The following is a 12,329-nucleotide window of genomic DNA, read 5'->3' on the forward strand; positions in this document are numbered from 1 at the left end:
AATATAGGATGGTGGCACTGCAGGCAGCGGCCTTATCCACTAGACCACAGTGCCGGTCCCAAGCTGTCTGCTCTTGACTGAACAGGAGGGGTAGGTGTTGTGCTGCAATGGGTTAAGCCACTGCTTGCAATGCCACACCTCATATCTACTGCAGGTTTGAGTTCTGGCTGCTCCTCTTCTGACCCAGCTCCCTGCTAATGTGCCTAGAAGGGCGGCAGAAGATGGCCTCAGTGCATGGGCCCCTGCCACCCACATAGGAGACCCAGATGGAGCTGCAGGCTCCTGGCTTTGGCCTGGCCCAGTGCTAGCCATTGCAGCCATTTTGGGGAGTGACCAGCAGATGGAAGATCCCTTTCTCTCTGTCTCTGCCTCTCTCTCTGTTACTCTGCCTATCAAATAAATAAAATGAATCCTAAAACAGGAAGAGGAAAAAGTAATCTTCCTAATGATCTTATGAGCTAGGAGCTGGGATGGTTCCCACTTCACAGGTGATGAACCCTGAGAGCGGGAGGCTAAGTCACTCACCTCCCATTCCGTCATGGTGTGGCCCGAGGCCACTCTGTCGAGACACCAGCTGTGTGGAGAGCCAGAAGCAGCCAGCCGGGCCCCAGCTCCTGCACTGGAGCTCTCCGAGCAGGGCAGAGCGAGGAGGCACAGGGGATGCAGTGGGAAGGAGAGAACAGATCCCACAGGGGCTCAGGGGGAGGAACCCCGAGGCGGGCAAGGAGGGGCGCGGATGCAGCCGGGCTTCCGGCCTGAGGAGCTCGGTGAGGTCCAGCCCCTGTGGGAAGGAAGGGGTCTGTGTCCAGTGTGCGGGTCCTGTGAGTGGCTTCGGATGTGGGACCTGGCCGGCGGCGAGTGCTGTCTCTAGAACTTTCTCCCAAGATGGCCGGGTTCTATATCTTGCTGCCAACACGGGAGCCACAGGCCACGTGTGGCTGCTGGGCATTCAATGTGTGGCTAGTGTGACTGAGGCACTGAATTTTAAATTTTATTTATTTTAATTTTATTTGAAAGAGAGGAAGGGGCAGATAGAGATCTTGCATTTCCTGGTTTATTCCCCAGATACCCACCACAGCTAGGTCTGGGCCAGGCCAAAGCCAGGAGCCCAGACCTCAGTCAGGATCTCCCATGAGAGTGGCAGGGACCCAACCACTACCTGCATCGCCCAGGGTACATTTGCAGGAAGCTGGAACCAGGAGCTGGAGCCGGGACTTGAACTCAGGCCCTGGGATACCGATGTGGCTGTCCCAGCTGTGCCTTCACTCCTAGGCCAAGTGTCTGCCCTATAATTTTACTTACTTTCAAATTAAGCTGAAATAGTCACGTGTCACTAGTGACAGGCAAGTGACAGGGGAGCGAACCTGGTTCTCAGGAGCTGCTTGAAAAGACCCCTGCCATCTCTACTCCCCCAGTGCTGTGCCCTACTCCCAAAGTCCTCGTCCACGCGCTCAGCCACAGCCAACTTCAAAGTGCAAGGCGAGGAGCATCAGGGATTGGCAGGTACTGTCTGCTGCAAGATGAAAACAGACTAGAGCTCTATGGCACAGCAATTTCAATACCCTTAGACCACCGAAACATATGCTTAAAATGGCTAAGACACTACGTTTAATGTTTCCTTAACATTTTTATTTCAGTTATTTGAAGGAGAGAGAGAGAGAGAGAGAAAGAGAGAGAGAGAGAGAACAATCTATTTCCCATCTACTGATTCACCGCCCAAATGCCTGCAACAGCCAGGGTGGACCAAGCTGAAGCCAGGAGCCTGGAACTCCATCCGGGTCTCCCATGTGGGTGGCAGGGACCCAACCGCTTGAGCCGTCACCTGCTGCCTCCCAAGGAGCTCATTAGCATGAAGCCGGAGTTGGGAGCAGAGCTGGGGCTCCAACCCATGTACTCCAGCTGGGATGTGGGTGGCCCAAGCAGCGGCCTAACGACCACGCTGACACCCGCCCCACGCTCCTTTCTTTTTCTCTGCCTGGACTACTTGTTTCTCCAGGTAGCTGCACAGCCGGCGTCTTGCTTTACCCAGCTCTCTGGTCCTGTTATCTTACAGAGCTGCTTTACTGAAACACCGTGGTGGACGTGCTGACGGCTCCCCGAGTTTCCGTGGGCTTCACCTATGTTCCCAGGCCCGAGGCGTGCGGCAAAGCTGCAGGGTGATTTCTGGCCGGCGAGCCAGGAGCAGCGTGGCACACGGCTCCCTGGCCAAAGTGTTTGCTCCCATCATTCCTGCTGTGTAACAAAGACTTGAAGCTCCAACAAGCATTATTTTGCCCACACATCGGCCACTTGGGCAAGCCTCAGCAGGAAGGCTCAAGTCTGCTCCACGTGGTGTCGGCGGGGGCGGCTCCACCGGAGACCTGAGAGATCCACTTCCAGGGTGGCCTGCTTCCCTGCTCCAGGGGAAGTCAAAGCGTTGACAGCTGCCGGCTTTCAGGCCCAGGGCCTGGCCCTCCAGGTACCTGCAGTCCCACCGAGCAGCTGCGGAGGCTCCGTGTTGATGCCCCGGACCAGCAGCCGGAAGCAGACGCGGTCTCTGAGTGCCCGAGTGGAGGCCGGCTGCTCGGCAGGGCCTTGGTACCCAGCACCTGGCACCCAGCACCCGGCACCAGGACCTGGTGAAGCGCGAGGTGAGTCTGTGTGGTGCTGACCCACTGTTTTCCAGGGCTCTCCGTCACTGGTCAGAAACCAGCCCATCCTGACCGCTAAAGAAATTGGGGCGGGGGTGGGAGTCTGGCCTAGCAGCTAAGACAGCCCTCGGGTTACCCGCATCTCACATCTGCAGCCCTGGGTTGGAGTCCTGCCTCCCCTCTTGATTCCAGCTTCCTGCCACCCATGCGGGAGACTGAGTTCCAAGCTCCTGGATTCAGATGAGATCTCCCTCCCCCTCCCCCTCCCCTCCCCCTCCCCCTCCCCCTCTCCTCCTATCATATAAATAAATAGATTTTAAAAATGTAAAAGCTTGGGCTGGCACCGCGGCTCACTAGGCTAATCCTCCGCCTTGCGGCGCCGGCACACCGGGTTCTAGTCCCGGTCGGGGCACCGGATTCTGTCCCAGTTGCCCCTCTTCCAGGCCAGCTCTCTGCTGTGGCCTGGGAGTGCAGTGGAGGATGGCCCAAGTGCTTGGGCCCTGCACCCCATGGGAGACCAGGATAAGCACCTGGCTCCTGGCTTCGGATCAGCGCGGTGCGCCGGCCGCAGTGGCCATTGGAGGGTGAACCAACGGCAAAGGAAGACCTTTCTCTCTGTCTCTCTCTCTCACTGTCCACTCTGCCTGTCAAAAAAATAAAATTAAAAAAAATGTAAAAGCTTGGTGTGGCAGTGTTGTGCAGTGGTTTGAGCTGCCGCCGGGAGGCCTGCATCTCTCACTGGAGAGCCCGGCAGTCCCGGCTGCTCTGCTTCCAGTCCAGCTCCCTGCTCATGTGCCTGGGAAGGAGCAGAGGATGGCCCAGGCACATGAGCCCCTGCCACCCACATGGGAGGCCCAGATGGAGTTCTTGACTCCTGCCTTCAGTATGGCCCAGCCCTGGCTGTGGAGAGTGAGCTTGTGGATGGAACACATCTTGGAGAGTGAACAAGTGGATGGAACCCATCTCTGTCTCTCCCTCTCTCTCTCCTTTCTCTGTCACTCTGACTTTCAAAAACTAAACTTTTTTTTTAATGTGGCTGTTCCTAATGCCACTGAGCTGTACACATAAAGATGGTGAAGATGTTATATTTTGGGGCCAGTACTGTGGCACAGTGGGTTAAAGCCGCTGCCTGCAGCACCAGCATCCCATATGGACATGGGTTTGAGGCCCAGCTGCTCCACTTCTGATCCATCTCCCTGCTAATGTGCCTGGGAAAGCAGAAGAAGATGGTCCAAGTCTTGGGCCCATGCACCCATGTGGGAGACCCTGAAGAAGCTCCTGGCTCCTGGCGTGGATCAGCCAAGCCCTGACCATTGTGGCCATCTTGGGGAGTGAACCAGCAGATAGAAGACCTTTCTCACTGTCTCTACCTCTCTCTGTAACTGTTTTTCAAATAAAATAAATCTTTTAAAAAAAGATGTTATGTTTTATGTTCTGTGTATTTTACTACAATTTCTGAAAATTATCAAAATATTAACAGTTCCTAGGCATGAAGTGGACTGGAAAAGCAAAGTGCCTCCCAGGGGCGAGAGGCACTCCCGGGCCTTGCTGTCTTCCAAGGATTCCTCGGTCTTTCCCTGGCCTGGGGTGCTGACCCCCAGAGGCTGCCCGGCCTCCCCGCCAGCTGGCAGAGCCGGAGCGTTTCTCCTGGCCTCCTCTGAGCGTATCTGGACTGATACAACCACCGCCTCTAAAACAGTAGCCCCTTCTCACATTTTATCCCCTTCACCACGTGACGTAATTGTACGTATTTGTCTACTTATTGTGTGTGTCTGTCCACTAGAACGCAAGCACCAGGAGTCAGGGACTAATCCCTGGTCCCTAAGACAGTGCCTGGCACATAGTAGGTGCTCAGTAGAATGGAGAACATAGTAGGTGCCCAGTAAAAGTAACACATGCCAGAGAAGAAGGAAAGCTCTAGGGGGCACGTGCCAGGGAGCCACAGTCTGAAATAAAATTCAGAGAGGTCAGGTAGGGTCTCCAGATCACACAGCAAATCCTCCATCAGCTTCGAACCCAGGCCTCTTTCCGTCTCGTCTTGGGTTTCTATGAAGGACTCCACAGAGATCCCCGGCCTCGGGTTTTTTAGAGGAGAAAGAGAAGAACTTGACATTTATTTAAAAGGAAACCCTGAAAACAGCTGAGGGTGAAAAACTGGGTTGCTAAGAAACCCCAAAGAATGGGAGAGAAGGTTGGCGTCCGTTGCTAGGCAACCTGGAAGCCAGACAGGCAGGTTTGGCTGCAAACACCTCTCTCCCTGGTTGTGCGGACTCTTACACTGCAGGCCCTGTGGGCTCCCTGGGACTTCCAGTCCGACCTCCTGACGTAGATAGGGGAACTGAGGCCTCGAAAGGCATCATGGTTAACCCGAGCTCTCCCCGCTGCTCAACAAGCAGAAGGGGAGGGCGTCGGTGCTGGGCATGGCCTGCCAGGCTGAGACAGTCTGATAGCTGAGCATGAGGGAGGAGTCGAAGGCCATCCTGAGGGCATCGGGGAGCCATGGAAGGTCTTCAGCAGGGGTCAGGTTTGTGTTTTCAAAAGATCCCTCAGGGGGCCAGCACTGTGGCATAGCTGGTATAGCCGGTACCGGTTCTGGTCCTGGCTGCTCCATTTCTGATCCTGCTCCCTGCTAATGTGTCTGGGAAAGCAGCAAAGGATCCGAAGCCAGAAGCCTGGAGCTTCTTCTGGGTCTCCCACACGGGTGCAGGGGCCTAAGAACTTGAGCCATCTTCTACTGCTATCCCAGGCCACAGCAGAGAGCTGGATCGGAAGAGGAGCAGCCAGGACAGGAACCGGCGCCCATATGGGATGCCGGCACTGCAGGCAAAGGTCTTCCTCACAATCCTTACACAGTCATTGGAGAGAAAGATAAAAAATGCACATGTCACATGTCTAACACCAGCTGGTGGTAAATGCTATTAAGAAAAATAAAGCAAAGACAGAGAGGCAGGAGGGCGATCCTTAGCAGAGAGGGCTAGGGGAGACATCTTGGAGGTGATGATGTGGGAGTCAGGGCCTGAAGGGAGTGAGCTGTGTGGATATCTGCAGGAAGGGTGCTGGGAGCAAGGGGACAGCATGTGCAAAGGGCCTGAGGTGGCAGTGGGTTCGGCAGCTTTGAGGAACCACAAGGAGACCCGTGTGACTGGAGCATGGTGAGCAAAGGAAGCGGTGATGAGAGGCGAGTTCGAGGACGGGCCACAGGCTGGTTTGCCGACACCGTTGGCATTTACTGCACCTGACCAGAGCCAGTGGAGGATCTGAAATAGAGGCAGCTGTGGTCTGATTTATAGCTCAACCCGCTCACACTGGCTGCTCTGAGGACAGTAAGGGTGTGGACCGAGGGCAAAGGGCGAACAAGAATCCAGCGTGGAGGCTGGAACAGGACACATTCTAGAGGTGCAGCCAGCAGGACGCCAGGGAGATGAAGCAGTGAGGAAGAGGGGTCAGGGATGCCCTTTCACCCCGCGGGGGCCCTGTGGCCGGGAGCATTGTGGAAACTAGTTATTTTTAGACGTGTCAAGTTGGCGCTGATTGGACATCCCAGGTGGGGACGACAAGGAGGCAGCAGGTGCGGCAAGGTCAGCAATGGAGATGTAGATTCGAGTTCTGAGATGCCCCGCCGCAGGTGCACCTGCCCTACTACCCTTCCTCCAAGCCAAGGTCTGCGCTCCGGCCTGCAGCCGAGCCCCTTGGACATGCAGTGTGCACCCAGGCCTAGGTTACCATAAACGGCACACAGTGAAAGGACTTCCACAGATGCAAGTACCCAGGTTAGCTGGGTTTCCGCTGAGCAAAAGGGAGATACTCCTGGGTATGCCTAACTAGAGGCCTGGCATGGCAGCAGCGGCGGCATCTCCTCTCTTCCCGGGAGCTGCAGTGCTGTGGCCGGGCTGCGTGGCCCACACCTCGGGCAGCTTTGGGAATCAAGAGCCAGGAGGTGGAGACCTCTGTCCTGTATACAAGGACCTGAATTCTGTCCAGGACCACGAGAGCTGGACAAAGGCTGCAGAGCCACAGACAGTGCTGCCTTGTGAGGGCCTGAGCAGGGCCCAGTGAAAGCAGACGTGGACGCCTGAGCCACGCAGGCTGTGAGATACACACGTGTGCTGTGCGGAGCTGCACGTGTGTGGCACTGGGTTACACAGCAGTAACTAATACAGGTGCATACGGCTGTTTTTAAAGCTTGGGAACCCAGATGGCTCAAAGCGCCCAGACAAGGGACCAGACCCAGCAAGGAGGCAGTGACTGCTGGGTGGCAAGTTGGCTCCTTAGGGTGGGACACACCCTGCCGCCCACCCTCAGCTGCCCGGAATTTGCTTTCCACTCCCAGCCACTAGGTGTCCCCAGAGCCCCCATAAGCAGGTGTTTCCCCACCCTTCAGGTCAGCCTCGGAGATAGAAGGAAGCAAAGCAAGGGAGGGTCTCTCTGCTACTCCTCGCTTTTCCCCCCACCTCCCGCCCCCATCATGGGGCAGCTAAGGCCTCCAGCTAGGGAAGAGCGTTGCCCAAGTCCCCCCCCCCCCCCCCAAGTCCAGCATTGTCTCTGGACAGGCATTTTAGCCTCCCTCCCAGGCCACCCTGAAGGACAAAGGCAGAGAACCGCCCTCCTCCCGCTGTGGCTGGGGGAGGCCCCTGAGACAATAGGGCAGCATAGGGCACAGCCTGCGACTCCTAACCAGTACCTGCCGGTGTGCAGCCCCGAGCCCGGTGCTGCCGGTGCTGTGGGAAGGGAAGGGACTCCTGGCATCTGGGGTCGCGCTGCACTTAGCCACTGAGCCAGCGCCCCAATTCCCTTTGTGCAGCCCCCTGCAGACGGTGCTCCCCCAGAAGCAAATGCTGAGACTGAGTTTGGGATGCCAGATGTTTATTAGAGACGAATACCTGTGAAAAAAGAGGAAGCGGGACCCGGCACAGGAAGAACGGGAACTGTGTGGCAGGCACGGAGAAGCCCCGGCTGCCCTGGGCACTAGCTGGGGCCCAGGCGGCTTCCTGCAGCTCAGGCCATTCCGGCCAGCAGCCCTTCCCTCTGCCAGGGGCTGCTCCTCGGAGGGGCTTCTGGGTGGCACACAGCCCTGACCTCCACGCCTTCCCAGCTCTCTCTTCTCATGGGCTTGCTTTCTTTTTTGCCAGCTTGCTTCCCACCGAGGCCACAGGAAGCAGTCACTGTCACTCCCACCCCGAGGCCGCCCACCCCTGGGCTCTTCCAGGGAAGCTGGGCTTCCTCTGAGGTCTGGCAGAGACTCGGCGGGGGACCCAAAGCACCATGGTCAGGACTTCAAGGAGCGCCATCGCGGGTTCTGCTGCTCTTTGGTCATTTACGGAACGTCCACCTGCTGGCCAGCCTGTGCCTGGCCCCAGGCCCCAAGCGCAGCCTCACCCCAAGACTGCCAAGACCGAGACCTGGGAACCCGCTTCGCGGCTGGGCCACCTGCTCCTCTCCAGCTTCCTTCCATGCTGTGAGGCAGACACCCAGGCACCACAGCTGCAACAGTGGGGACAGTGAGCGGCTCCAGGTCGCAAAGGTGCTCAGGGGTGGAGCTGGGCTGTGAGCCCCGGGTGGCTCAGCCTGGCTCTCTGGCCAGCTCACACCCGTTGCATCTGGCCTATGTGAACACGACCCACAAACTTCCCCATCCACCACTTTTCTTCCAGTCTGGCCACCTGGCCCCAGGGGGCTGCATCCCCACCAGCTCACAACGGCAGGTGAGCAGTGACCACCATGCCACTGCTGACAATGGCTCATCCATGCCCTGCCTCCAGGTGCACAGGGCCTGCTGCCCTCACCCAGGCGGACAGCAGTTCCGGGGACCTGGTCCCGAACACACAGCTCTTCCCGCACCCACCTGCATCACCCCCCCCCCCCCTCGAATCTGGCCAAGCACAGACATGCGGAACCACAGGGTGAGGTCGGGGCAAATACACTTTATTCAGTCCTGGCGCCAGGCTGGCCGAGTCCTGCTGTGGGTGCCAGCGCCCTGGCGGGGACCCCTCCCCTCCAAGGCCACAACCAGCCACATTTCTTCGCTCACATGACGCTTTCTGTTTTTTTTTTTTTTTCAGTCTTTTTTGTTGTTTTATTTTTTCTTAAAAAAAAAAAAGAAAGAAAAGAAAACGAGAAAGAGACAGAGAAAGAGCGCAAGAAAGGCCCAGAGGCCAGCACCAAGCTTAGAGGAGGCAGCTGGTGGCTTTGTCAGCAACGGGAACGCGTGAGGCAGAGACCTGCGAGACCGGGGCGGGGGCCCGGAGGGCTCTGGGACCGTGTGTTCCTGAGATTTGTGTGTGTGAATGAGTGTGTGGGGGCCACCCCAGGGGGGCGGGCCCACGCCGGCGAGATACAGGTAGTGAGGGCGAAGGGTAAGGGAGGCCGGAGGGGCGGGGCTGCAGGGGAAGACAGCGCCAGGGGCAGGGGCCCGCAGGTGCAGGGCTGGGTCCAACTTCTTCCTAACAGCCACGTCGCGGAGCGCAGCAGCCCACCTCCACCCGCCCGGCCCCAGCCCCACTCCCAGCACCCTCGTGCCTCAGTTGGCCCCCTGAACACTGCGGATGCCAAGGGTGGACCGGGGAGGGGGGGTGGGCTTAAGGGCGCCCTGAGGTTGATAGGGCCTGCGGGGGCGGGGGCGCCGGGAGCAGCAAGGACCCCACGCCCAGACTGGCCCGTGTCCTGGTGCTGCGTTTTCTCGGGCAGCATTTCCCCACCCCCCACCCCCCCGTTACCAGATGGGGAAGGAAAGGGCCGTTCCCGGGGCCGAAGGCAGGCTGAAAAGGCATCACGCACGCAGTCAGGGAGGCGGCGTGCGGGGCTGTGGGCGACCCCTCGGGGAAGACGGGCAAAGCGGCGTGGGGGAGCTCCAGGCCCCCCTTTCCAGCCAGCCTGGGAGTGCGCCTCCCATTAAGGCAGCGACACCCCGTCGGGTGGAGAGGGAGCAGCGGACTTCGCGGGAGCGCTCAGCATCCACCACCGCCCCCTCCCCACCCCCACCCCGCAAGGAGTCCGAGCGACCGGTCGAGGCGTGCAGCCCGGCCGGGATCGGCCCCCTCCTCCCAAGAAGTATCAAGCATGCGCGGGAAGGGGGTGGGCCCAAGAGGAGAGGCGGACCCCGGAGCTCCGGGGGCCGAAGGAGCGAGCCCCTCCCCCCGCGGAGGTGGGGGCATGGGAGGAGCGCGCGGGGCCGCCCGGCCGCAGCGCCCCCTCCCCGGGCGGCGCGGAGGACGCGAGAGCGGGCGCGGGGGCGTGTCCTCCGGCCACGAGGAGGGGCGTGTGCAGAGTGGGGGAGGGGCGCAGGTCTGTAGGAGAGGGCGCGAGTTGCCTCGGAGGGGGGCTGGCTGCTGGTGGCTGTGCGGGAGGGGACGCGGTGGGGAGGGGCTTGGATGTCAGGGCCGGGGTGGGGGTTGGGCCGCCTTGGGGTGTGTCTGCGGGGGAGGGGCACGTCTGGATCGGAGGGGGGGGATGGGCACGTCTGGGAGGGGGGAGGCTGCGCGGGAGGTGGTGGTGGTGGGGGGTGCCAGCCTCGGCCTCCGAGGGGCCCCGATACCTGATTCCTGTATGTAAACAGCTGGTTTGGGGGCGTGCGCGCCCCGCTGACGGTGGGCTCAGTAGGTGAAAACCAGGTCGGCGATGCTGGACGGGCGCCAGTCCCCCGCGATCATCTCGGTGACCTCGGGGGTGCAGTAGTCCGGGAACTCGAAGTGGGACGTGCCCGACGGGGGCGGCAGGTCCGGGTCGCGGTCCAGGGCGCTGCAGTCCAGGCCGACGGGGCCCGGGGGCAGCCTGGACAGAAAGCCCAGCGGCTCATCCCCCGACGCCACCGTCTCCTCCTCGCCTTCCTCCGCCGGGGCCGCCTCCTCCTCCTCCTCCTCCTCCTCCTCGGGCTCCTCGTCCTCCGACGGGGTCGGCGAGGCGGCCGCGGCCGCCGCCCCCTCCCCCGACGGCCCCTGGGCGCGCTCGGCCGGCCCTCGGGCGGCGCGCCCCGCCGGGACCATCCTCCAGAGCTCCCGCCCCGGGGTCTCCACCAGGCGCACTTCCAGCAGCTCCTCGTCGTCGTCCTCGTCGTCGTCCTCGGGCGCCGCCGCGCCGCCCCCCAGGGGCCCGCCCGCCGTGCGGCGGCCCCCGCGGCCCGGCAGCTGCGGCCCGGGCTTGAGCCGGCCGCCGCCGGGGGGGCGGGGCCGCGCCTTGGCGGGCGCCCCCTTGCTCTTTTTGCGCGGCCGGTACTTGTAGTCCGGGTAGTCCGCCATGTGCTTGAGGCGCAGCCGCTCCGCCTCCCGCACGAACGGGATCTTCTCCGAGTCCTGCAGCAGCTGCCAGCGGCGGCCCAGGCGCTTGGAGATCTCGGCGTTGTGCATGTCCGGCCACTGGTCCATGATCTTCCGCCGTTCGTGCTGCGACCACACCATGAACGCGTTCATCGGCCTCTTGATGTGGCCGCTCGGGGTCTTGCACCAGCCGGGCTCGCGCGCCCCCGCCTCGGTCGGCCCGGGCCCCGGGGGCGGCGGCCCACCGTGGTCCCGCTTGGCCCTCGCGCCCCGCTGCTGCACCATCGCGCCTGGGCCCGGGGCCGCTAGACGCCGCCGGGGGCCGTCCGCATCCTCCGCGGCTGGGGGTGGGGGAGGAGGCAGCGGCGACGGAGGGGCGGCCCCGCCCCGCGGCTCGGCCCGGCCCCCGCGCGCTGGGGAGCGAGGAGCTGGGCGCTCCGGCCCGGCGGGCGGCGGGGGGAGAAGGCCCGCGGCGCGGCCTCAGGCGGGCTCCGCGCGGCCCCGCCGCCCCCGGCCAGTTGCGCCGCGCTGCACGCCGCACATTGTTTCGCGGGGGAGCGGAGGAGTCGCACCCCGCCGGCTTCTCTCGCAGCCGCCGCCGCCGCCTTCCAGTGTCTTTCTCCCCGCGCGGCCCCGCCGGCGCGCGCGCCGCCCCTCCCCCGCGCCGTCTGCGGGCCGCTGCGGCTCGCGCGGGGCCGCCCCGTGTAAACACCGAGGTGCCCGCCCGGGCTGCGGCCCGGCCACGCCCCGCGCCCGGCCGGCGCGTCACCCGTTGCTGGGCAGAGAACCCGGGATTTGCATCTCCCAATCGCTGGGCTCCCGAGCGGGGCGGGGCCGGGCGGTCTCGCGGCGGGGATGGGGGCGGGCGGCTGAGATGGGTTTCTTTTCTTAGGTTGGGGGCTGCGGGGAGGCTGGGGTGGGGGGGTGGGGGGCGCAGGGCGTGCTTCCCGTCTGGCTGTCAGAGCTGGCGCTCGCTCCGAATTGCCTTTGTAGTGTTAGCCCCTCCTGTGACACCTGCCGCCAGGTGGGACTTCTGCCCCCTCTCACCGGGGCGGCGTCACGGGAGAGAACGGGGTGGGGGGGACACATACTTAAGGCAGCTTCTATGGGGGACAGAGTCACCTTGTCATAGATGTACCCCGCACATTGCACAGTTTCCAGCCACATGTGCGCTCGACAAATACTTTTGGACCCACTGAACGAACCCACCCCACTCCCCCCACCACCACCACCGCTTTTTTCCACTTAAAGTGCCACAGAATCCGGAGAAAGAAGGGACCGTGACGCCCACTTGGCACGGACAAGGCGACGAGGACGCGCGGTGCGGGGTCTCCGAGCTTAGGCTCGCCGTGAGCTAGGCGGGCTTCCGCTCTCCACGGGCCCCTGCGAGACTGGAGAATGCGTGGAACCCTCTCCCCAGCTCTCAGCCCAACCTCGGCCTGCCAGGTGC

The 12,329-nt window shown here is 61.8% G+C and overlaps 1 protein-coding gene across 1 annotated transcript; it reads right to left on the reverse strand.

The window, feature by feature from the left end:
* Positions 1–8,541: 8,541 nt before the first annotated feature.
* Positions 8,542–11,164, reverse strand: SOX12 (SRY-box transcription factor 12). Its single transcript, XM_062202318.1, has one exon. It carries the CDS (start codon positions 11,162–11,164, stop codon positions 10,220–10,222), a length of 945 nt encoding a protein of 314 aa, XP_062058302.1. The 3' UTR covers positions 8,542–10,219.
* Positions 11,165–12,329: the final 1,165 nt, after the last annotated feature.

This window comes from Lepus europaeus, chromosome 10 (genome assembly GCF_033115175.1).
Source record: "Lepus europaeus isolate LE1 chromosome 10, mLepTim1.pri, whole genome shotgun sequence".
Classification (NCBI taxonomy): Eukaryota; Metazoa; Chordata; class Mammalia; order Lagomorpha; family Leporidae; genus Lepus; species Lepus europaeus.